The 23,709-nt window shown below is 33.5% G+C and overlaps 9 protein-coding genes, 1 long non-coding RNA gene and 1 pseudogene across 15 annotated transcripts; 2 read left to right on the top strand and 9 right to left on the bottom strand.

The window, feature by feature from the left end:
• The first annotated feature begins 239 nt into the window (after positions 1 to 239).
• On the top strand, positions 240 to 447 carry AT5G07535. Its single transcript, NR_143010.1, has one exon. It is a non-coding gene; the product is annotated as an other RNA (long non-coding RNA).
• An 834-nt stretch (positions 448 to 1,281) lies between these two features.
• Positions 1,282 to 1,913, top strand: AT5G50111 (annotated as a pseudogene). Its single transcript has one exon.
• Positions 1,914 to 1,971: 58 nt separating this feature from the next.
• Positions 1,972 to 4,733, bottom strand: AT5G50110 (S-adenosyl-L-methionine-dependent methyltransferases superfamily protein). 2 transcript variants are annotated; one of them, NM_124390.6, is made up of 7 exons: positions 4,461 to 4,733; positions 3,833 to 4,025; positions 3,628 to 3,737; positions 3,082 to 3,160; positions 2,916 to 2,983; positions 2,675 to 2,741; positions 1,972 to 2,268 (listed from the first exon to the last, which is right to left on the bottom strand). In NM_124390.6, exons 1-7 carry the CDS (start codon positions 4,707 to 4,709, stop codon positions 2,156 to 2,158), a joined length of 879 nt encoding a protein of 292 aa, NP_568720.4. In that variant the 5' UTR covers positions 4,710 to 4,733; the 3' UTR covers positions 1,972 to 2,155. The 2 variants fall into 2 exon arrangements, with proteins under 2 accessions (NP_568720.4, NP_001332502.1); NM_001344873.1 differs by lacking the exon at positions 4,461 to 4,733 and having other exon boundaries at positions 2,017 to 2,268; positions 3,833 to 4,402.
• Positions 4,734 to 4,782: 49 nt separating this feature from the next.
• On the bottom strand, positions 4,783 to 6,426 carry AT5G50100 (Putative thiol-disulfide oxidoreductase DCC). Its single transcript, NM_124389.2, has 8 exons — positions 6,185 to 6,426; positions 5,923 to 6,065; positions 5,728 to 5,835; positions 5,582 to 5,638; positions 5,447 to 5,512; positions 5,302 to 5,362; positions 5,172 to 5,218; positions 4,783 to 5,090 (listed from the first exon to the last, which is right to left on the bottom strand). The coding sequence occupies exons 1-8, from the start codon at positions 6,306 to 6,308 to the stop codon at positions 5,052 to 5,054; spliced, it is 645 nt and encodes a 214-aa protein (NP_568719.1). The 5' UTR covers positions 6,309 to 6,426; the 3' UTR covers positions 4,783 to 5,051.
• Positions 6,427 to 6,832: 406 nt separating this feature from the next.
• Positions 6,833 to 8,567, bottom strand: AT5G50090 (D-ribose-binding periplasmic protein). 3 transcript variants are annotated; one of them, NM_124388.4, is made up of 3 exons: positions 7,999 to 8,567; positions 7,516 to 7,637; positions 6,833 to 7,438 (listed from the first exon to the last, which is right to left on the bottom strand). In NM_124388.4, the coding sequence occupies exons 1-3, from the start codon at positions 8,261 to 8,263 to the stop codon at positions 7,346 to 7,348; spliced, it is 480 nt and encodes a 159-aa protein (NP_199820.1). In that variant the 5' UTR covers positions 8,264 to 8,567; the 3' UTR covers positions 6,833 to 7,345. The 3 variants fall into 3 exon arrangements, with proteins under 3 accessions (NP_199820.1, NP_001332356.1, NP_974919.1); NM_203190.1 differs by having other exon boundaries at positions 7,137 to 7,420; positions 7,999 to 8,373; NM_001344872.1 differs by having other exon boundaries at positions 6,962 to 7,637; positions 7,999 to 8,487.
• A 2,563-nt stretch (positions 8,568 to 11,130) lies between these two features.
• On the bottom strand, positions 11,131 to 12,502 carry ERF110 (ethylene response factor 110; the record flags this gene model as incomplete). 2 transcript variants are annotated; one of them, NM_124387.3, is made up of 3 exons in its annotated part: positions 12,213 to 12,502; positions 12,075 to 12,185; positions 11,389 to 11,876 (listed from the first exon to the last, which is right to left on the bottom strand). In NM_124387.3, the coding sequence occupies exons 1-3, from the start codon at positions 12,274 to 12,276 to the stop codon at positions 11,389 to 11,391; spliced, it is 663 nt and encodes a 220-aa protein (NP_199819.3). In that variant the 5' UTR covers positions 12,277 to 12,502. The 2 variants fall into 2 exon arrangements, with proteins under 2 accessions (NP_001330901.1, NP_199819.3); NM_001344871.1 differs by having other exon boundaries at positions 11,131 to 11,876; positions 12,075 to 12,502.
• A 240-nt stretch (positions 12,503 to 12,742) lies between these two features.
• Positions 12,743 to 13,708, bottom strand: AT5G50070 (Plant invertase/pectin methylesterase inhibitor superfamily protein). The gene is made up of 2 exons (NM_124386.2): positions 13,471 to 13,708; positions 12,743 to 13,148 (listed from the first exon to the last, which is right to left on the bottom strand). The coding sequence occupies exons 1-2, from the start codon at positions 13,666 to 13,668 to the stop codon at positions 12,795 to 12,797; spliced, it is 552 nt and encodes a 183-aa protein (NP_199818.1). The 5' UTR covers positions 13,669 to 13,708; the 3' UTR covers positions 12,743 to 12,794.
• Positions 13,709 to 14,626: 918 nt separating this feature from the next.
• AT5G50060 (Plant invertase/pectin methylesterase inhibitor superfamily protein) lies at positions 14,627 to 15,738 on the bottom strand. The gene is made up of 2 exons (NM_124385.2): positions 15,525 to 15,738; positions 14,627 to 15,113 (listed from the first exon to the last, which is right to left on the bottom strand). The coding sequence occupies exons 1-2, from the start codon at positions 15,672 to 15,674 to the stop codon at positions 14,763 to 14,765; spliced, it is 501 nt and encodes a 166-aa protein (NP_199817.1). The 5' UTR covers positions 15,675 to 15,738; the 3' UTR covers positions 14,627 to 14,762.
• A 1,454-nt stretch (positions 15,739 to 17,192) lies between these two features.
• On the bottom strand, positions 17,193 to 18,209 carry AT5G50050 (Plant invertase/pectin methylesterase inhibitor superfamily protein). Its single transcript, NM_124384.3, has 2 exons — positions 18,016 to 18,209; positions 17,193 to 17,686 (listed from the first exon to the last, which is right to left on the bottom strand). Exons 1-2 carry the CDS (start codon positions 18,190 to 18,192, stop codon positions 17,336 to 17,338), a joined length of 528 nt encoding a protein of 175 aa, NP_199816.1. The 5' UTR covers positions 18,193 to 18,209; the 3' UTR covers positions 17,193 to 17,335.
• Positions 18,210 to 19,842: 1,633 nt separating this feature from the next.
• On the bottom strand, positions 19,843 to 21,348 carry AT5G50040 (Plant invertase/pectin methylesterase inhibitor superfamily protein). Its single transcript, NM_124383.2, has 2 exons — positions 20,922 to 21,348; positions 19,843 to 20,467 (listed from the first exon to the last, which is right to left on the bottom strand). The coding sequence occupies exons 1-2, from the start codon at positions 21,096 to 21,098 to the stop codon at positions 20,117 to 20,119; spliced, it is 528 nt and encodes a 175-aa protein (NP_199815.1). The 5' UTR covers positions 21,099 to 21,348; the 3' UTR covers positions 19,843 to 20,116.
• Positions 21,349 to 22,517: 1,169 nt separating this feature from the next.
• On the bottom strand, positions 22,518 to 23,635 carry AT5G50030 (Plant invertase/pectin methylesterase inhibitor superfamily protein). The gene is made up of 2 exons (NM_124382.4): positions 23,373 to 23,635; positions 22,518 to 23,152 (listed from the first exon to the last, which is right to left on the bottom strand). The coding sequence occupies exons 1-2, from the start codon at positions 23,556 to 23,558 to the stop codon at positions 22,775 to 22,777; spliced, it is 564 nt and encodes a 187-aa protein (NP_199814.1). The 5' UTR covers positions 23,559 to 23,635; the 3' UTR covers positions 22,518 to 22,774.
• Between the last annotated feature and the right edge of the window lie 74 nt (positions 23,636 to 23,709).

Here is a 23,709-nt window from a genome sequence, read left to right as displayed (position 1 = left end):
ATTACTGTTTTTACTTCTCTCTTTGTTTCAAGAAAAAAAATACTTTGAACAAAAACTCTTTTTTCTAATCTCTAAAAGGTAACCAAATTATCTCTACTCTTAACGAACCCTAGTGTAACAAATTCTGCATCTGTGGCAGGGTCTGTTTACTTCCGATCTAGAACTACTTTTCTTGGTTCGGATTCCGCCCAGTTGCGGCGAAGTTTGATCACCGGGTACTTCTCCGGTTTATCATTGCATGCGGTTGAGACAGCTCATGTTTGCTTCCAACCTAGAACCACCTCTGCTGGTTAATACTCGTCTTAACGTCACATTGTTTGGTGACTATCTTCTTACCAATTGATGATTGTGTGTTGAATGCGTTTTCAAGCAAGACAATGTTCATGTTAGTTTGTTTCGACGTTCTTCTTGGTACCCTATCAACCTTGTTCAAGCTTGTGTCTCTATGTTTTATTTCTGTTAGCTCTTGGGCTTTATGTTTTAAGCCTGCTATTCGGGTTTGTCCTAATATGCTCAATTCTGATGTATCTTTCTAGTTTGAATAAGAAAAGTTGGTGCACAAAAAAAGAGAGATGTTCACATGCATATAAAAATAACTAACTACTACCTAAACAAATTATGCATGCTAAATCTAAAAATATTGTAATAACGAATTGACGGGTTGCACATGAAAGTTGTGGCACATTCAAATCGTTATAGAGTATTTTGCTTTAAAATAGTTGCATAGTAAAATCAAATATAGTTTATGCGCAAAAATCCGTTGATAATTAAGAAGCTGGAAAAACAAATGAATTTCAAAAAGATCGTTTGTAAGATCCTAAGATCTCATTATACCTCTAAAATTTATTCTAACAAACACAAAGGAGTCATAACATAGAAATGCCAAAGATTGGTTAAATTTCCAAATTTGAAAATTTGTGAATTAGAACCAAATGTCAAATCGACAAAACTGTAATAAATGATGATATAATTAGGTCGATGGCTTGTTCGTTAAAAACGCGCCAAAATTCGTAAAAGACTTTTTAGTTGCATGTGATGTAAATATGATCACATTATAAAAAAAAAAGAAAAAAAAAATATTTTGATTCCATTATATGAACTAGGATTTGTAAACAAGTATATATTTAGATTTTCAAATCGCCTATCAATCTCTCTTGTGTTTTAAATATATTGTTATTTTCTTATTTTTCTTTACGATTTTAGTAATCTCTTCCATCTATCGATTCATCCAAATGACCAATGTATTGGCACTCTTGTTTTTTTTTTTTTTGCCTTTCAAAAATCGCCACTCTTGTTGGTCATTTATCCTCCTACATTTCATCTCTAACCCTTGCAGAATGGAGACTTTACACAGGCTCCAACGACAGAGTTTTCAGATTGTGGAATGCAAGCACGTTTGAAACACTATCAGAAGTATCAAGCAGTGGCGACATAATAAAAGGAGAAGGAGGAGGAGGAACAGAAGCAGTGAAATCTTGGGTAATCTAGGCTGAGAAGCTCTTCCCAGCGCACCAAGATCAAAAGATATGTGTGTGGAAGATCAATGACGTCGTCGTTGAAGAAAAAGCGGGTGGTATAAAGTACATGCATTTGGCTATGATGCCAAAGATTAGTGACCGTTTAGCAAAGTGTTTAATGCCTTAAAAACCAAGTCAAAGGCTTCATTGTTCACCATGTAGACGCGGTTTCAGGTTAAGCCTTATCAAGTGATGGAACACTCCTCTATTCTGTCTCACAGAACTGGATGTTCAAAATTGTTCAAAATATAGCGAACTACCCATTTTAAATGCCTATAGTCCATCACAAACACCCACGATGATGTAATCAATGCGGTTGAAGTATCCAATTGGTAAGCATACATGGGATCTTCTGACCAGAGAATCAAAGTATCGAGGAAAAAATTCAATGAGGACTTGTGACAAGCTACTTTCCCGTACTAGATCTAAGGTCACATATAACTTGTTCTTTGAAGTTGAACAAAATTCTCCTTAATATGTCCAAAATAAACTTATGTTTCAACAGATGGCATCATCGTAATATGAAAAGAATCAATACTAATTATAAAAAATATTCAAAGTGAACTCCAAGAGAAGTGATATAATATTCTTTTCAATCTCTTACAGATCAATGTTACATGGAAGGGTTTGGACATTATTTACAACGGTAATTTAGCAGGAGTACCTGCTTCACGTGGATATTTTTGTGGGGTGGAATGATCTTTACGACAAACAACCGTTGTCCGCTGTCCGTATGGGCTATGTGAATCCACTGCATCATATTGTGACACAACAAAATTAATGTATATTTGCAGATTTTGATTATTGAAAGCCATAAACGAGTAATAAATCCGTTTATCCATAGTTACCTAGCAGGTTTCCTGGTGGTACCAAAATTTTACCACACTTTTCTACCTTATTTCCACTAACTCAGCCCACAATTACATCTTTTCTATTTAGCTCCAACATTATGAATAAAATTTTGTGATATTTTGGCATATGAAAACCAAACATTTCCCAACTTAGCAAGAGATGTATCATCTTCAGTAGTATTGTTATAACGTTCGCTTTCAATAAAGTTCAAAAACATTTTTAGTCCTTGCTATGGTATAATGCGAGACGTGTAAGTGTCTTCTGATAAACTTCTGAACATATATACAGGCCCAAAGAAAACACACCTGGACTAATTTGTAGTATTGAACCACCCAACAAGCGAACAGCATTTTCTGCATTTTGAACTTCCTCCTGTTTTTGACAAATTCATGAAACATTAAGGTTTTAAAGAACGGAAGCCAGAATTCAAAAATTTGTATACAGTCATTACATGAAGTAGCAAGAAGCAAATCTCCCAATGGAAAAATTAATATTCACTAACATCATATATTAATCAAAAACAAAGTGTCAAATGAGAACTCGTACCTTTGGGTCATGACCCTTAGCAGCTACAAACAATCCACCAATCCGAACCAGAGGAAGACAATATTCAGCTGAAAATTCATAACAAACAACTCAGATCCACTTTGAACACTAACTAATAAGCAACTTTGTTTCTTGCACTACCCTACTTGAAACTTGTAAATAATACCTAAGACTCTCATCTCCGCGACAGCTCTTGCAATAGCCACATCAAACTTCTCTCTGTACATAACATCGTGCCCACAACTCTGTTCTATAACAAAAGTAGGACAATGTAATTTAGAATCACCTTACTGGCTATTAATGTCATTACAACATTACACAAACAGGATCACAGCTAAGGGGAGAGATATTTATAGCAATTCCAGAATTAGGAAAAGTTTTTCCAAATCACGAATCATAGTTTCCAACAGAAGCTTTATATAAATACCATCATCTAATATACTCTAATTATACAGTCTAATCCATAGATTTAATGGAAACCGATTCTAATCTCAGGAAACTCTCTAACTATTTCATGCATTTGGAGTATTAAGTTAAGTTCTTAGCTTTGAAACAAAAAAAAAAACAAAAAAAAATCAGTTATTTCAGAATGTAAGAAACTGCATCTAGTTACCCATAGATAGTAGACAAGTCAACTAAAAAGTGAACCTACTTATGCTTATAGCACAAACTCATCACAAAAATTAAAGAAAAAAAGGGGCTAAAACTGTACCTCTGCTCTGCCCCTAACGATTGTAACATTTGTAAGCCCGGTAACATTCACAACGTGCTCCAAGAAAACACATCGCTTATTTATAGACTCCAGTAGAGTAACTCTCCAATCTGAACAAAAGAACTTGGCATTTTTAATAATCTGGAATACCATAACAAGCAAATCTGACAAAATTTGCATAATCATATATGTAATTAAAGAGCACCTGGGCATGCAATGGCTAGAACCAACCCAGGAAGACCAGCCCCGCTTCCAACATCGATTAAATTGATGTGATCAAACAAATCACTGGAATGTAAGTTGTAACAAGTCTTTATAGGAGGCAATATCGCAAGAGAATCTTCGATATGCCTCTCCATTACTTCATCAGCTTCTTTAGTTGCTGTAAGGTTCATTTTCTGCACATAAATCACAAGGCCTACTCAAACTCACATAGAATTCCCAAGCAAAAACATACTTTAAACCCACTGGTAACATAGACATTCACCAGTGATTTCAATTGAGTAACATCAGTTTGAGTTTGAGGTAGGAATATATAACAAACCAAACACTCAGATGTTAAAGTGAAGTGCGCCAAAAAAGGGACAACAAGATTGAATTTTTTTCATTGTGCAGGTAAAAGCATTCGACTTATCATGCTTTGACCCAGTAAGGACTTATAACAAATACTTGGTGGGCAACAAGCTTAAACCAACCATTAAACCCAAAATTGGATTCTAAAGCTTTCAATTTGATTAGAAATTCACGAATCTTTTCAAACAAATAATGCCCACGAATAATTCCAAAGTTCCAACATGTTTATCTAGCAAAAGGGTCGAGAGATAGAGAGAGACCTGGTTCCATTGGAGAAGTGTATCAACGTAGAGATGGATTTGGTCCTGTTGGCTAGAACTGAGAGTTTTGAAACATGAAGCTGTTGTGCTTACGGTGGCATTAGAGAGGGCTTTGTAGTGAAATCTCCTCCGAAGAAATGTGTGCGATTTGGTGCATGGAAGGTGTTTGATTAAATGCCCCAGAGAGAGAATATGTGAGACGCAGTGCATTTTTTTGGTGTTTTCAACAAATGAACAAATTGATCTCATATTCTATTGATTCTTAAAGTTTTTTTTTCACATACAACCTTTTTTCTTCTTTGGTGACTGGGAACAAATCTACAATGTTGAATTTCATTTTCATTATTCAAACAAATATTTCAATAACATTAGTAAGCTAACCTTTACAAAATCATTACCAAATATAAAACTCTTAACAGTTTCAAAATTTGCTGAAATTATTCATGTGTATAATGTATCATCAGGATGATTTGGCTAATGTAATGGGGCTGTGTATCATATATATACAAATTCTCACACTCACATAAAGAAAATTTGTAACTCCAAACTGGTTTTGGTATTTTGTAACAATTCAAAGAGTATAAAGAAAATTCATATCTTGCAGTTCTTGCTTTCACCACATGTCTCTACCTGCAAACACAATCATATCATTGATTGGTTTTACCGAGCAAAGGTTACTACGACAGAAAATCGATAACCTTTGTTCCCTACCTTATCTTTCTTTCTTGCTTCAAGAATAGCTTCTATAGATGGCCTCCCTAATCAACAAAGAGATCTAGTTTTTGAGACGCACAAATAATCAAGTAAGCTTGTACAACATTTTTCAGGTCATTTTATATACCTGTGACTTGAAGTCGGTATTTAGCCCATACATCATACACAACATCTGCTAACTTCCCTATCTGCAAGTAATCGCGTGTTATCCATGAATACGGAACTTAACACAATGGAAGAGATCACTAGGAGATAAAGAGAGAAAAGCTTACTGGTTCAAATTTGGTGATAGTGTAAACCCATCCAAGCCCAACTTCTTCATACAATCTCCTAAATGCCTGAAAACGTTACACCAAAATGATAAATATGAAATGGTTAGTGTAAAACAATGATGCTAATAAGCTTACCTCCACACCCTTAACAACGTTACCATCAGACTGAATGGCATGAATCTGCCCCATCACCTAATAAAGATCTCGATCAAATCCGAAAGTTCGAACATCAAACAGAAGATGAAACAAAATTGAACCAAATTAAAAGACAGTAAATTTACTGTTTTGTAATCAAGCCCTTGATTATCTTCCGGGGAATAATCATTTGAACTTATGTCGACAAACTTTATAGTTCCATGTTTTTCATTCCTTTCCATAAGCATATTAACCTTCATTCACCAATAAAAAGACAAAAATTCAGTATCAAAAACACTTTATGAACAAACATAAACAAGAAACAGAGGTCTAACTTAGACCTCACGCATACAGAGAGGACAATCTCCATCATAAAGCATTTTGATTTTCCAGTTTTGTGGCTTTGGTTCCTCTCTGTTCTTTAATGGTGTAATGACAGGATCAGTACTTGTTCCTTGTATCGCCCTAACTTGATATTTAAACCCTACAAGGAAAAATCATATACACCACAATTGACTTTAAACCCTAAATTGATATGAACTTTTGACACAACTCTTATGTTTCATGTATCTATCTTAGAACAGAATTGTAATGAAATTGTACCTGTTGGGATGATTCTATGATTGAAATTGGGATTGAAATGGCGAGATAATGATCGAAGAGAAGGGTTTCTTCGGTGCTTCCATATTGTGGATGCAGCAGCAGCAACAGCTCCTCTCGTTGCCATTTTTCTTTTTTTTTTGTTCTTGTCCAAAATTTTAAAAGCCCCTTTGATGGAATTTTGATTTTTGGTGTTTTTTCTCTATGTAGCTTTGGTTATGTCAATTTGTCAATGTGTGGTGTTTTAAATCAGAGGCGTTAAATTTTATGGTGCAGAGCCGTGCACGTGGCATTACTGTCTCCTTCAATGTTTTGTATTGTATGCCAGTGTTGGAGTACCGTGGAGAATGGGAACATCGAGCGTATCCCGTGTGTGGTTAGGTTAGGTCGGTCGGTTATGAGCAATATCAGAGACCAACTCAGTATATGTTTTACAGTTTTAGCTATTAGAGGGGTTTTAAAATTATAGTTGAGATTTTTTGTATGGTTAAAATTCATATTTTGTATTATTTATTTATTAGTTTAATGTATTCTATTGATTTATACATATTAAATATTCTATTAATGTTTTAATAATTCCAAAATTAATACGTTTTTGCTTTTCGAAATAGTGTCCAAAGTTTACAAGCAAGATTTTGATGGAGTCAGTAAGAAATAAAAGAGACTATAACATTGGTTACCAATTTTTAGTCATCACAATTTTGCAACGGACATAAGACTGCAATGATATGATATGTCTATCTTCAAAATCTGTTGTATATAAGCGAGGGATTAGCGACAAAAATTTTCCGCCGTTCAAATCCTCGTTAATTGTACATACTTTTTTCGTTTCTCTTTTAATTTTTAGATGTTTTAATAATACTCCTTTGGAGTACATTGGATCAATTATCTAATACATGATCAGCTTCAAGCACGCTCGATGCTTTCGGTTACGTTTGTAACGCTAACTTTTGATAATTTTTGTATTATTCTACTAGAAGAAGTAATGAGTCTTCTTCAGTCAAAAAAAACTGAATGATTGCTTTCGAATTTTTTCACTTTAATATCACATACTCCAAAGGACCAGCTTTTGTCATTAGCCACTCACATGCCTTCATATTTTCCAAACTATATCCTTAAATTCTGAAGCTTCTCTTTAATATTCCCCAAAGTTTTAGAATTTGCTCAGCTTGATCCTCCTTCCGATATGCTTTGTAATGATGGCTGCCATGATCTTGAGATTCTTGACCTTTCTTTCTCCTGTTTCTTCATTTGCAGCTATAGACGTTTTTCATCCAAGTTAAAACCAATTATCACTATAATTAAACATGGTAATCTTTGTAATCACATATTACCTGATCTTCATTGTCAAGCTTAGTAGAGTTTATTGCTTTCACCATCTCTAGCTTATCATCCGAGCCTTTACTTTCTTTCTTCAACTTCGAACATTTTTTGGCCATTAAACCCTTCATAACCTCTGAATTTCACCCCAAATAGTATCAAAATTTGTAGATTAGACCCCAAAAACGTATATAAATATAACTTTTAAGAGAGTGTTTATTTTAACATAAGTATAAGTACGGTTAAGTAAGTTTTCTAAAGCGCCTACAAATAGTTTGAGAAAATCAAATGCTAACTATGCGGAAATAGCTCATTCATTTCCTAGGGTTGCAACTTACGAGATATATGTAACATATTTATCAAACGGACTAATAAATATATAGTTCAAATTCAATTACGAGATATGTAATCGAGATGCAAGAATATAGAGTTGGAGTAGAATTATTGTTAGTTGAAATGTTGGAGTAGATTTAGGCATGTTACTCTAATATATATACCTTTGGTGGTAATGAGTCTATAGACGTGGCCGAGAACAAGCGTATCCGTGGGACGAAGGAGCTTGATCCTCGTGAGCCTAAGAGGCCCTCCATGACCGGAAGATGCTGACGAGAGAGCGGTGGTAGAGATGAGGAGAGAAACACAGTGGCCAGGATTCATCTTCATCACATAACTTGCAGAAACTGGACAACTTAACTTTTCTTCTTTCCCATTTGGGTGTTGTATCACCACTCTCGCTGTATCCACTGCTTGACAGTTTCCCATCTTTTTTCTTGTAATGTATAACTTGTAGAGAAATCAATAATGGGTTCTTATTGTGAAGTGGAGATTTGGAAGTATTGGATAGAAGAGAAGTTGTAACCGAAGCAGAACACGAGAAGAGCGTGAAACGAAGGAACAGTTTTAAATGTGTTTGACTCGACCAACGAGAGAGAATGAGTGCGGTCTTTGTCTTTGACGGTGGAGTCAAAATAATTACTGTCACCGCAGGCCAAATGAGTATTCCGGTTTACGACAATCACTCCCAATATTCTTTTCAATGATTTATGCAAATTTACGTGTATGACCCCCTATATATCTCTTTTTCTGTAGCAATCAAATTGATTGTACTCGTAATGTTGTTAATTATAACCAAAACAAAGTGTCTATATATTAGTTAGTTAATTACTAGGTGCTAACGAAATTGCAAAAATAAAAGTGCAGTATGTTCATTATTTGATTTATAGTTTTTTTATCCTGTATTCTCAAAAAGAAAAAGGAAACTTACGTTTTATATATTTTAGATAACTAATGCGAGGAAATCATGAAATTGGGTCTGATGTAACTCGATTATTTTTATTTTTATTTTCTTGACAACAAATATTACTGAAACATTTATGTTAGTGAAACATATAGTTTCGATAATAAAGAAACATTACTAAAAAATGTCAGATTTACGGGATATAAGCAAATATTATACTCGTACTTTTACTAAAGATTTTCATTCATATTTTATAACGTATTCATCACATATATATATCGTTCATTCTCAAACAATATATATTCAAACAATTTTTTGCGTATTTTTACAACTTTATATGCAATGTCATCTTATAAGTTTGATCATTGTTATGCTAACAAAGAAAAGAGAATAACGGCACGTCAAGCAGAATATGGGACCCAACCGTTCTCCACAGTCCGCGACACATGCTCGATGCTTTGTCTTATGTACCTTACTTTTCCATTTTCTATGAACGAGTGTGTTGTTCTACTTTCTTTTCGTTTTTGATCTTTTCCCCCGAAAGGGAAAGTGTTTCAAGATGGCTTCGTTTATCACTCTTCTTTTCCTTCACGTGTTTTGCTATATGAATCAAACTCCTTGCAAGATTACAAAAATGTACGTCTCTTCCCGTTGTACGTACACGATATAGTAACATAAAAACTTACAAGTTTAAGTTACAAAAATGTACGTCTTTAGTCTAAGTTAAGTCAGTCAATGTTGATATGTGTCAGCCACAACATATTGTATCACGTTACTAGCTATGTTACTTTAACCCAAAATAAAAACAAACTTCTTTTTTCAAGCTAATTTTTACATTAGTAAGCTTTTGAAAACTTTAACATTCTTCAAAAACTTTTGTGTTTACCTTATACTGTTCTTCTTCTTCACATGAAGACTTATCTTTTCATATCAAACAATCTAACCTCTGTGTCGTGAAATCTAAGCTCCAACCCCAACATCTAGGGGCGGCTCTTGACATGTGCAAGTGGAACAATGTGCAGGATCTAAATTTTTTGGGATAAATTTAAGGGACCAAATTTACCTTTTTAGTGTAAAGAAAAAAACAATTTCAAAGATTTTTTCAATATAAAAAGGGTCCAAATTTTTTTTAGTATGAAAGGACTAATTTTAAAGATTTTCTTAACATAAAAGAGAGTCTAAATTTTTTGTTTTTAGTATAAAAACCCCAATTTTTAAGATTTGTTCTGAATTCATTGAGCCGGTCCTGCCAACATCCTAAACCCTTATTATCGTATTAAGACTCGTTGAGATTCATAAACCTTTAATCTTAAAATCTAAACATTAATTAGCCCAACGTTATTATCCTTCTCGAAGCATATATATCACCACTGAACACCCAACCTCTCTCATGAAATCAAAGAGTGATCCATACGATCAATCGGTGGTTATAGTACATGGGAAAGATATTACAATCATAATGAATAAATTCTTCTAAGTTACGATGAACAAGAAGTGGCCACTCAACTAAACTGATTTGAAGGATGCATTTTTCATGGGGAACTTGATACAAAGGTTTGCATATACAAAAAGCTCATGGTCATGTGCTCATAGATTACATCAAAATGGCAAAGATCTTACTAATCTTGTTCGGTTAAAAAGAAGACAATTTACAGACTCAAACAATCTCCATGACTGTCAAACAAGCTAAGTTCCGCCATCAGATCCCAAGGATTCAAGACAGAATTGTTTTCTTTATTTACCTCAACGACATCGTTATTTCAGATAACGTCAAACAAAATCTTAAGAATTCGTTTAAAGAAGATGGAGCAAAAATATCACTCGAATAAGAAAAGTAAAGTCAGTGAAAGGAACCACAAATAGAAGGAAACCAATGAGCCAATGACCCAATTAATAGCTTACACCATCATAAATATTTATTATGATTGACTTTGTATTCGACGTGGAAATGTACTGTTTTAATGGATTTTTGTAAAATTTTAATTGACATAAAAAGATAAATCTTATTTTTTCTTGCCTCCATGATTTCTATTTTATGTTTCTTCGGCTAGTAAAAGTATTGATTTAAAATTAAAGAGTGCATAAGTTGAGTTACGTCGTCTCGTAGACCTAACGTTTTCTCTTTGACATGTATGAATCATGAATATAATTTCAAAAGGTCGGAAAAATGAATGATGGTCCAAGACAAGAATCATGGAAAGATTTTGTCAAGATAGCTCAAAATGTACCATGTACGTGACATCGAGCTAACCCATTGCCGACTCTTTTGCTGCATCTTGCCTAATTTTTGTCACTGGCCTAACTCTGCTTGTTTTCAAGGTTATTTTTTTACAAAAAAATCGAACATATACGATTCGGAGCACAATGGAGAAGTGTTTCGATACTAAACTTTTAGAGGTAATATTTGGAGTATTGTTTCATTTAACCAATATAATTCGTTAGACGTAACTGAGATACGAAACTAAAACGTGTGGGAAGTGAATTTTGGATGATAAAAAAGATTCTACAACAAAAAAAGGGAGAGAGATTAGTTAAGGAAAACAAAGAGTACAATATATTGTTTAGCACTTAAGAAGGTATACAGACAAGAAAATCATTTTCATTTAGCTATGTATTTAATTGTATTTGTAGAGCTTTAATAAAAGTGAAACTATGTATTAGGTAGAGAAGGTGCAGGAAAATTAGAGGAACTTGGACCAGAACTTGAAGGAGGCAGAGGTTGTTCCATTGGTGAATGTTCAAATATGTTACTACTCTCTTCTTGTCCTCGCTCGAGAAATGACCGTTGGCCTGAACTTTGCAACAACTTTGTATAACTCCAATAATTTATCAGATCCTCTTCTGCTTTATTCGCCACCGTGTCAGCTGGTGAACGAAGAAGAGGAGGGGGAGGAGGAAGAATCCTTACATCCTCTGGGAAATTTAGCTTTGCTTTATTTCCACGGAACCGGAGTGCAGCCTCGTCGTAGGCTCTAGCCGCGGCCTCCGCTGTATCAAACGTCCCGAGCCAAACCCTAGCGGCTCTATGTGGATCACGTATCTCAGCTGCCCATTTGCCCCATGGTCTCTGCCTTACTCCTCTGTACCTCCTTTTTTTCTCCCTTGCTTCCTCTGGAAATGCCTTGCTCATGGATTCTTCTGTACAAAATAGCGATTCTTTTTATGATTTGACGTGTAATTTTTTTGTTTTAATCAGACAGAAACAATTAACCAAATTTTATTTCTTGTCTTTGAGATGTTAGAGTCCATGTTTAAGCAAATAAATTCGAGAACAAGAACACATATCAAAAATAAAAGCTATAGAGACGGTTCACGAAATGTAACATCTAGACTCACCGATCGGATTATGTGAAGAGTCTACACGAGCAAATGATGAGGGAATAGGAGCAGAATCGATTCCAAGCCATCCTCTTTTATGTCCAGCCGAAGAGGAAGAAGAGTGAGCACCTTCAGCCTCAGTCTGAGAGTGAGCACCTTCAGCCTCAGTCTGAGAGCGAGCAGAAACCACCTGTGTCAAGGCCGAGACCATGGCAGACATCTCCGTGCCAAACCTATTGAACCTATCAACCACAGGGTCGTCTTCAAAAATGTAGATGTCATCAATCACTGATTTGATACCCTCAGGCTCATTGGCCCTGGACTCTTCTTGTTCTCCTTGGTTTGCCACCTTGAGCAGCGATGAATAACACCAATAAACAAGTACTTTTCGGAATGTGGTCTCTCTTTAGAGGCTTGACTAGTTTATATATGGAAATAAAGTTGTCACACAAACCAAAAGCTATGTCCGAATATATACATCTAAATTAATTTTAACCACAGGAGATCTTTCCTAGATAGTTCATTTGGGCCCAAATAAACTCACGGTCGAAAATATTTGAGCCTCATTAAAACATCCAAAAGCCTAAGGCCCCAAAAGTTTTTAAGCCGAACCATTTTCGAAAGTACAAACAATCATGGCCTAGTATGTAACTCTTAAAATTAAGATTGTTTTATAAATGGTACTCTTTAAATCATATATTAAGATAAGCACGATGATATATGTTATCACTTTCGTTTTCACCCGCCAAGAACTTGTGTGGATGCAAGAGCAAGAGGAATGAGCTTCTCCATTTGCATTGTCATCTCTATGAGAGTCTTCGAAGCCACATCTGTGTTTTTTCCGACCAAATTCTTCACTTGGGTTGTATGGTCGGTACAAGTCATAACATCATAGGTTGCGATATGTGGATCGCGCTTGAGTTCTTCAAAAGCGCTCATGAGAGAATCTCCAATACTTACAAAGGCCTCTTGGCACGTCTGGAACTGTGTCTTCAAGCTCGGCTCCTTTTTCGCTGCTCCATTTGCAAAACTCGCAGACTTCTTGGCTTGGGGTAGGACAATGCCGCGGATCACGGCTGACGCAAGTGGGAGCTATATTTGTCATATTATTTATAAAAAGAAATTGTTTTAAGAATGAGTCATAAATAAAAACATATATATGATTTTTTTTATGTTTTGAAAAGTGGTTCTAATTTCTTTCAAACCATACATTCAATTTTTTTTTTTTTTTTCAAATTTTATTAGACTGATAATCCATGATTAAACAAAAAAAATAAAATAAGAAAACGTAGATGATAATGAAACATATTTTCGAAAATTCAATTGACACGTAAACGTTGGATAAAAGTATAAAATTAAAATATATGCAAATATCAAAAACTAGTTTGATTGGAGATATGGGTTCAGATATTACCAAGCCAGTGGCAGAAGCCGCAGGAGGATAGGCACTCAATGTTTGCAAACAGAAGGGTTTATTGTCGACAAATGACATCTGGCATAATTTATTAATGTATTTTGTGGAGGTTAAGGTTAAGGCCGAAACAGGGGATAAGAGAACTTGCAATAGAAGTGCCACTGAAACGATCAAGAAACAATGAGAAGAAGAAGTCATTTCTTCGTGGGAGAACGTTTTGTTTCTCTCAACCTATAAGTTAAATTAGGATTCAACTTTTGGATTTGCTTTTTGATGTTTGTGGTTATTGTTTATACCAGTCATATTTATGTGCAAGGGAACTTTTCTTGGAAGTCATGAAATTTATCACCATCTTTAGTAAAAAACAAAAACAAATCTGACTGGTATTAATTATATTCTTTCATTTTCATTATGTGCTGAAATCTAGGAAATCTGACTGGTTTGTTGAGATTATTCTTTCCTTATTTTTCATCTTAGTACAGTCTATACAATTTGTTGACTAGTTTTTTATTTTATTTTGGTCAAGTTTTTTTTTACTTTTTGGTAACTCTTTAGATTTTTATTAACGAAAAGTTTATAAGACTACTGTGATATATGCTCAAGGGCGTTAGCTCCAAGAAGCAAAATGCTCAATTACCGGCGGCACCACGGAAAAGGATTATACCAAAGGGAGGAGAACAAGTGAGTGATAGGATTAACCCGACGCACCATGGCACGGTGAAGGGCTTAACGGTGGAGTCAAGCCACCGAAACCAAAGGTTGACAAATGAAAGTAATAAGTTGGGATTGTTTTACATTTCGAATTCGGGTTCAAATTGATTATTATACAAATAGATATATAATGCATATGCCTTAGTCGTATATGTCAAATATCAAAAGACTTAACATACATAAGCAACTGTTTTTGACATTCTGCTTCTTGAAGCTTAATGAGCAACTTTGTTTTCACCGTTGTCCTTCTGCTCAACCAAATTCACATAGTTCTCATGAATTTGAGCCATATTTGCTTTTCGGTTTGTTGACTAAACCTGCACTTTGGTAATTAATTCTTGAAGGCTCATAGATTTTCGCTTGTGATTGAGCTAACTCTTAAAATCATTAATTTCGCTTAATGAAAAAAACCACCTAATACATATCAACCTTTGTCTTGTACTTCTTTTACAACAAAACTTAGAGTACCTTGAAAATATATTGATTTTTATTGCAGAGGATTAAATCATTACAATCTTTGAGGAAATGCAAACTACAAATTAAAAACCTAAGCCAGCTTTTGACAACGCCACGATTCATATTCACCCGCCAAGAGCTACGGTGGCTCCAAGGGCAACATCGATAATGTTCTCCATTTGCAATGTCATATCCATGAACGTTTTAGAGGTGTTGTCTCTGTTTCCTCCGACCACATCCTTCAGGTACATAGTGATATCCGTACAACGAAAAATGTCATAGTTTGCACTCATTGGAGATTCCTTGAGCTCCCCCCTTGCCATTCTTAGATACAACTGAATACCGTCATATTCATGCTGGAATGACTTGAACTGCACCTTCAACGTTGGCTCTTTCTTAGCCGCTTCGGCGGCAAAAGCCCCCGTGTTGTTGGCGTAGGATATGCCGAGGTTGATCACGATGTTAGCCAGGGAAAACTATAGATTAGAAAATACAGTTATTGATGGTTTACTAAACAAAATCATACAAATTTGATGTTAATGAACTGAAAATAAATTATAAAGATAACTACAATTGCAAAATAAAAAGTTTATGTTACATCTTGCAAAACTTTTGCCTACAAGTGTCCAAGTGCTTGCAGAAAAATGATCAACTTTGCAAAGGTGAATTAACAATCTAAACAATATTTTTTTAATTCCAAAAGAGCGAAAGAATAATTGTGTAATGATAAATCAAATCATAAGTTTAAGAACTCAACTGAAACTTTTGCATGTAAACTTTTGGTGTGATATCAAAGAAAGAAGAGAAAACGTAATACAGTACCTTTTTTTCTTAAGGTTAAAACAGAAACATGAGAAATTTAATAGATGTGTCTTAAAGATTAGTACCAAATCGGTGGCAGTAACCGCGGGAGGATAGGCTCTCAACATGTGCATGCAGAAGGTACCGTTTTCCACATGTTGGCATAGCGCATCAATATATTTTGTGGAGGTTAAGCCCGAAGAAGAGATAAAGAGAATTTCGGATAGAACTGCCATGGAAACGAAAAAGAAGCCATTTCCTCACAGGAGAATCTTTTTGATTTTTTTGAATGGACTCGTTACCGTTGTTATTTGTAGTCATATATTATTTATGTATCTTGAAGGCGCCATATAGGAGGGGCACTACGCTTTAGAAAAAATAGTAGAATTAGATTAGGTGGGTCTCAATCTTTTAGATTTCCGTTTATACTTTTCTATCCTATCGAACTTTAAGATGAGAGCCAAAGGTATCTCGTTCAACAAAATATATTTTCATATTATTCTTGATCAAGTTACTAAAATTTGATTATGATAGAAATATATCAGTATTCTTTAAATGCTATAAAAGTGAATTTATATATACTTCATAAAGTTTCTTAGGTTGGAGAAAAAATAATTATAGACAAAAATCTTTAGATGACAATAATTAATTTCGCAAAATCTAGCAGCTGCTAAATAGTATAATCAAAATACATTAAAAATTTTAAATAGAAAAACATACCTTCCAAAAGTTTAGCATTAACAATATGTTATTGGATCGTAATGTATATCATTCCCTCTTTTATCTGCTTTCTACTTGCCACTTTCTATTTATTTTCTAATTTCCAGTACTATATATTATTTCAAAGCCAAAATATTTAAAACTTCAAGGAAATATCAAATAAATATTATTTATGATATAAGAAGTAATATGATTTACCCTTAGGATAATTAGTAAAAACCTTTTAAAAAAAATCAAATAAAAATGTAAATAGAATGAAATGAGAAAAAAAAATTGTAAATCTATTTTGTTATCCCTTTTCTTCCGATATCCATTTTTCGTTCTTTTCAATGATTTGCGAAACATGAATTTAGCCAATGCTTATAACTGTTCTCGTGGTGGATAAATAACGGCCTGCCACACTAATGGGTGATCCTTACATTTGCCTTTACTACTTCAAAGCTGGAGAAGGAAGGAAAGATAGTCATTAGTCAGGTCTGGGCCAGATCTTTTGCCACACCTGGCTCCCAAAAATCTATCGGTGAATCATTAAAAGCCATATCAATCCGTATAAAAGGAAAAGCCTTTTGGTATGTGATTGCACGAACGAACTAATTAACCAGTTAGTTCCTTCTAGAGACTAGGCTTTTGTTTATCCATCAACTATAAAAATATGTTGGAAAAATAATAACTGATATTTATTATCCAATATTGAACACAGTTAAAAAAATTATATCACCTTGTTAAATTAGTATTTCCAAAGACTTTTTTTTTTGTTAAAGGGTTTGTATTTCCAAAGACTTCGATAATTAAGTTAGTTAATGGATAAAAAAATTTTATATGTTTATAGATAATTTTTTGTTACTTTTATTTCTTGACCTCTAAAAGTAAGTTACTTTGATTACAAAGAATAAGATTACATTATCTGTTTATTTACTTTTTCCTTCTTCTTTTTTTGGATTTTGTTATTATTTTTTTAAAAAGAGAAAGATCAATATCATTCTTTTCTTTTTCATTGAATTTTATGAATGTTTATGAATTTTGGAAAAAAAATGTTTATAAGAAAAGAATGTTTATGAATTTTGGAAAAAATATATAGATGAATACTAGAGATTCATGAATTTTTAATTATTTTATAATTATCAGAAGGTTTATTAACAGATCCTAGAATGTCATATGGTATATCCTTCAGAAAGTCTTATGTTTTAATATCAATAGTTGAGGTGGCTCCAATGGCGAGAAAGATAAAATTCTCCAACATCAATGTCATCGTTATGATAGTTTTCGAAGCCTTGTCTGTATTTTTCCCGACCAAATTCTTCATCGTCGCTATGTTGTCGAGACAATCCGTGACGTCAAAGTACGCAGTGTCATCATAGAGTTCCTCCGAAGCGTTCTTGAGACCCCTGCTAATGAGCGCAAGTTCAAGTTGACATGCATCAAACTTCTCCTTCAACTGCGGATTTTCCTTTGCCGCTTCTCCGGCGAAACCCGCAGCGTTATTGGCATAAGACACTCCTAGGTGAAGCGTGGCCACAGCCGCTTCGAACTATAGATTAAAATAATAATAAATTATGTATCAATGATTTAGTTTGAGACATGAACATATATACTTGCAATTACGAAATTATGATTTTATTTTATAACCACATTTCAATTCTAAACCTGTAGGATTTTCATTACACTTTATAAGAAAACCATGTATATATATTTAAAATTTAAACCATAACTTCAAAAGTTAAATTGATAATTTAAGGAAAAAACGTAGAACAAACTTTTTAAGAAAAAAAATAAATAATTGATCGAGCAACCAAAACATTTGGAAAGTAACAAGTGATGTATTTCTATCTATTACTTTTGGTGTATATATATTAGTACCGTGCTGGTGGCAGAAGTCGCGGGAGGGTAAGCATTCAAGGTTTTGGTGCAGAAGGCTTTGTCGGAAACAAGATGGCATATGGCGTCGATATACTTTGTGGCCGAAGCAGGGACTAAGAGACATGGTAACAGAACCGCCAGATACACGACACCAAAGCCGTAGGATGAAGAAGCCATGCCTCGTTAGAATTCAGATTTTGGTATTGTACATTGTTCATCAATTGTGGTCATTGGTATATATAATACTATCTCTTTATGATTTCAAATTTTCTGTAGAAGGATATAGAAGATCCAGAAGTTAATATGAAGATATAGTATATTTATTATATTGATATGTAAAGATTTAGTTCTATCTTAGTTTAGGAAACCATTTTACTATATAAACATATGTAAGTATGTAACCCAAAGCTTACTATTATGATAGTAAATATAACTTCTTCCAATTCCTAAACTCTCATCACATTATCATTTTTACTCTCTATATAGATTATTAATACTTTGGATGCATATTAAATACTACCTCTTACTCACATAGTCACATGCTTCAAAATTGGCAACGATTCCATTTACTCTTTTTTTTTTATAATTCTATATTTTCATGAAGTTAAAAAAGTACATATGGATAATCTGTGACCAGTTCTTATTATTAGGCTATAATTGGTAACCAATATTCTAATATATAATTAATTCTTTCCAAACATTTATAATATTATTATTGTTGGACTTTGTTTGTTTTACCAAAATCATAAAATGTTATAAAAAAACGTGAAGTCATATTTATATCAAATAAAGTACACATTGATTGTCATTCTATTTACAATGTTATTTGTGTAATTTATGTTTCAGTAAGATTAAGTCGTGTGTACACAAACTAATTTATGTGTAATTTCTATAAAAATAAGCAAAATATGGTAGTTTGGAATCTCTCCGACGCTCCAATATGGTTTAAAACCAAAAAGAATTGAAAAAACCTTAGGAAATATTCACTGGTAACACCTAGCAAAAGAATTATATATGGTCTTCGCTCTTCAGTAGTGTCCCACATTTTAGTGATCATGATAGTGAAAAAATAGTAAGAATACGGTGTTTTTCTTTTCCATAAGTATAATGACAAAAAAGATGGTCAAAAATGAGTGAGACGAGGTTCTCGAGGCCCAGAGAAAGCTTTAACTCTAAAGAGCGCATCAAGAGGAAGACTGATGCATGAATTTTTAGAAAAAACGTGTGAATAAGTCCCCATGAAGGGTTAGTTTTATACAGTGACTAACTGCCTTGAATTCTAAAGTTAAGTTTAATTTATAAAATTGTAAGAATTCTTATGTCAATAATCAAACTACTGTATATCTTAATAGAACTATAATTAATGATAACCAAACTTTTTGAGTAAGAAAAGATTTTTTTGTCCACATTAATTAAAAAATAACTCCATGATTGGTTACTAATAATAAAAAAAATCAATGAAATTTAAAAGTTATGAAATCAGTAACAGTAGATTTTACTAAAAAATCTTAGAATTCATAAAGTAATGTAAATCTGGAATCCCAAAACAAAAAAAAAAATCATTCTAAATCTTTCTACCAGTAAGCTCCTCTTGGATATGTACACGTACAATTTGGAAATCATCAATGATTTTAAGATTAAATATATGAATTTCGAAGTAAGATGATTTATCCTCGGATTTAATAAGTTTTTGTATTTTTAAGTTCACATTCTTTTGAAATACATGTAAATCAAAACCTTAATGATAAATCACTACATGAATAACATTTTCTTAATTGAAAATCAGATTTCAACTAGTAATTAAAAACCATTAAACGAATCACATAATTTCGAGAATAATTAAAATCAATGATCCCAATAACATATAATGGTCCTTAGATTTTTCCAAATCATCTTAAAATTCACTAAGCAAGTTTTCATCACATACAGATGTTCCATCGAAAGAAAAAATGTATGGATCTTGAAAACAAAACATTGCATCATAAAGAAGTAAAATAACCACAATCTTTTTATTGGGTAAAAACCGTAAAATAAATAACCACAACCTTTAACCAGGGTAAAACGAAAGATGGTATGTACATGTTCTTAATTATCGTTGTCTTTATCCGCCAACAGCGACAGTGGCTCCAACGGCGATTGTAAGAAGTTTCTCCATCATCAATGTCATCGTCATAACAGTCTTTGACGAATTGTCTGTATTTTTCTCTACCAAATTCTTCACCGTCGCTATGCTGTCACTACAAACCATGACATCATAGTTGGCAGTGTCTGGCGATATCTTGAGTTCCGAAGCAGCACTCTTGAGAGACTTGCTAATGGTCACAAAGGCATCTTGACTCGCTGCAAATTGCGTCTTCAAGGTTGGATTCTCCTTTGCCGCATTTCCGGTGAAACCCGCAGACTTATCGGCATAAGAAATGGCTAGGTTGAGCGTGGCCGTAGCTGCTTGAAACTACAAATTGAAAGAAAGAAGAAAAAGGAATCATCTGTCTATGACTCTATGATTGAGAAAGAGACATGAGTACTTGATATTACAAAATTGTGATTTTGGAATCCTAAATGCATTTTCAATCCTGATCTTTAGGTTTTTCAAAACACCTTTATGATAACACCATATGTTTGATTCAACTTAAAACCATAACTCCAAACTGTTGATTATAATTTAAGGAGGAAAAAACAAATAATCTAAGAAATAAGAAAAAAAAACCTTAAAACAATTTTTTTTTAATTTTTACATTCTTTCAAAAAAATAAAAAGATTTCGTTTAAGAAAAAATGTAACTGATCACGAAACTATAACCTTTTTTTTGTTTTCTATAACCTTTGGAAAGTAACAAATGATATATTTTTTATTTTTCCCAACCACAAGTGTTATATCTATTGGTTTTGGAAGATATATATTAGTACCTGGCTGGTGGCAGAGCCCGCGGCAGGGTATGCGTTCAAAGTTTTGGCGCAGAAGGCTTTGTCGGTAACACTTTGACATATGGCGTCAATGTAAGTTGTGGCCGAAGCAAAGATTATGAGAAATGGTAACAGAACTGCAAGAGAAACTAGGAAAAAATAGTTGGAGGGAGAAGCCATCGTTAGAATTCAGATTTTGGTATTGTATTGTTCATCAATTGTGGTTAGGTTTATATAATACTTGCAAGTATGTTAGATACTACCCCCATGCCCATTTGTTTCAAAATTAGCGAATCTTTAAGTTTTACTTTCCATTTACTCTCTCTTTAGAATTTCAGATTTTCATTCTCTGTATAGAAACTAAAAAGTAAAGATGGATCAAAATATGTGGTCAATCTTCTTATTGTTAGCTTTTTTTTGGAGAATTTGGTGAATGAACCATAACAGACCTAATTTTAGAGCAATGGCACTAATATTAGATCAATGGCGTATTTAAGGCTTATATAAAAATAAAATAAATAAACATATGTAAGGTGGAAATGAATGATTATTATAACTTTTTCTTCCAAGAAACATGGACAAACACAACACATGACATGGAAGATATGGTGGATTTATTCTTCTATTAAAATATGAAAAAGTTGTTTTCTACTTTTATAGAAAGAAAAAATTGTGTAAGTTTTGACAAAACTTTGGCCAAAACTCATTAATGACTCAAATGAGATTTTTTTCTTTCTTACCCCCATATAGTTTTCATGACTTCATCATATCCTCTCTTCTCCGGCCAGATTTTATTTCTTTTTCTATTTTTGTTTATTTTCTTTCAATAATCATAAATCTTAGGGGCGTTATTGGTTTTTAGTTTACAAGAATTTTTGATAACTATAAGAAAGTCATAAAAATATAAATAAATAAAAGATTCAAAACTGTTTTTATAGAGTTCTTTTTAATCTTGTTGATTAGTTATTTTGTAACCTTGTAAAAAAATTCAAACAATCTGTATATTTGATGATACTTTTATGACTTGATTTTGTGAAGAAACGTATAAAAAGTCTTAAACCAATAAAATAAATATATAATTCAATAATAATCATAGATTCTTTTGTATTAATTGAATAACCCAAAATTTTTATTAACTTTATAAATGTATGAATCAAATAATTCCAGATTTATTCGTTGTACCACCACCATTCCTACTTTTCCAACATGAAACTGAAGCTTTACTTAGTTTTATGATAAGTAATGTTAATTAGAGGTCCTTTTGGCGAGATGTCCAGTTAAGATTTATGGAATTTCTGGACGGATAATTTTTGTTTCTAGAAGGAAAATGGTAACTAATTTTTTCGTAGACAAATTAATGTAGGTATACAAATTATTAAGGATAATAGTATTTTCTACTTTTGGTGGACAATATTTAATATCTTATAAGATTAATGACTCAAATTTTATTTCAAAGTATGTTCTTTCGAACTGGAGATGATTTGCGTATGATATATGTCTTTAAAATCTCTTAATTTCAACTGGATATAAAATTGAATATTTTTGTCTTCCAAATATTTTTTAAACTTAAATTACTGTATTTAGCAAACGTTTTTTTTTGGTTAAATTAGGCACTTTCCATTAAATTCCCAAACCTAAAATCTCAAGTTAATAGCTCTCACGTATTTATGCTCGCATGTATAGAAATTACTTGCTTCGAAATTAACAAATATTACAATTTGAAATTATCCTAAGATTCAATTATCAGTGACAGTGACATATAAAAATTTATATATATGTCATTTGAATCCATTCATATTTTTTTATAACAAAAGTAAACCGAAAACCGAAAACAAAACCCAACTTAGTTTCAAACTTCAAGCACGACGATGTAAGTTCTCATCGTCGTCGTCAGCAGCATCGGTGGCTCCAGCAGCGAGATCAAGAAGCTGCTCCATCTGCAGTGTCATCTCCATAAGCGTCTTGGAAGCAGTGTCAGTGTTTTTCTCGACCAAACCCTTCACACGCCTTGTATCATCGCCAGAAACCATGACGTCGTAGTTGGCAGTGTCTGGTGAGTCCTTGAGTTCCAGTAGAGCGCTCTTTAGAGACGCCAAAATACCAACATAGGCGTCGTGGCACTCGTTGAACTGAGTCTTCAATGTTGCGTCCTTTTTGGCTGTCTCTGCTGCGAAACCAGCTGTCTTCTCGCAGTGGGATATTGCAAGGCCAACCACGGCCTCAGCCAATGGTAACTACAGATTAAAACATAAGCAATTTCAAAGTTTTAATGAACTTTTTAAACACCTATAAAAACTTCTTAAAACAAATGGTTGGTTCTTCACACTTTTTCCATTGAATTCCTTTTAAATGATGTTGCCATAGACGCTTATCGAAACAAACCATCAAAAGCTATGTAGATGTGTTTTAGTTTAGAATTATTACTGAATAACTATGTGTTTAGATGATCAGTACCAGGCCGGTGGCAGCAGCGGCAGGAGGATAGGTGGTCAAAGTTTGGATGCAGAAGGCTTTGTTTTTGACTCTTTGGCAATTGGAATCGATGTATTCCCTGTTGACCAAGGCTGAAGCTGGGGCTAAGAGAAATTGTGACAGAACTGCCAAAGTAACGACGAAGAAACAACCGGAGTAAGAAGCCATTGCGTCGCCGGAAAAATATTTTATTTCTCTTGACCTCTAAGTATGGGGAAATCGGATTTTGGTTTTAGCTTTTGTTGGTTGAGGCAATATCACTTTGGGTCATATATATACCAAAATGGCAAGTCTAATTTAAGAATGTAAAAAATTTAGT

The sequence above is a fragment of the Arabidopsis thaliana genome, chromosome 5, assembly GCF_000001735.4.
Source record: "Arabidopsis thaliana chromosome 5, partial sequence".
Taxonomy (NCBI): domain Eukaryota; kingdom Viridiplantae; phylum Streptophyta; class Magnoliopsida; order Brassicales; family Brassicaceae; genus Arabidopsis; species Arabidopsis thaliana.
Note: the sequence above shows the minus strand (reverse complement) of the source record. Positions and strands in the feature narration are given on the sequence as shown.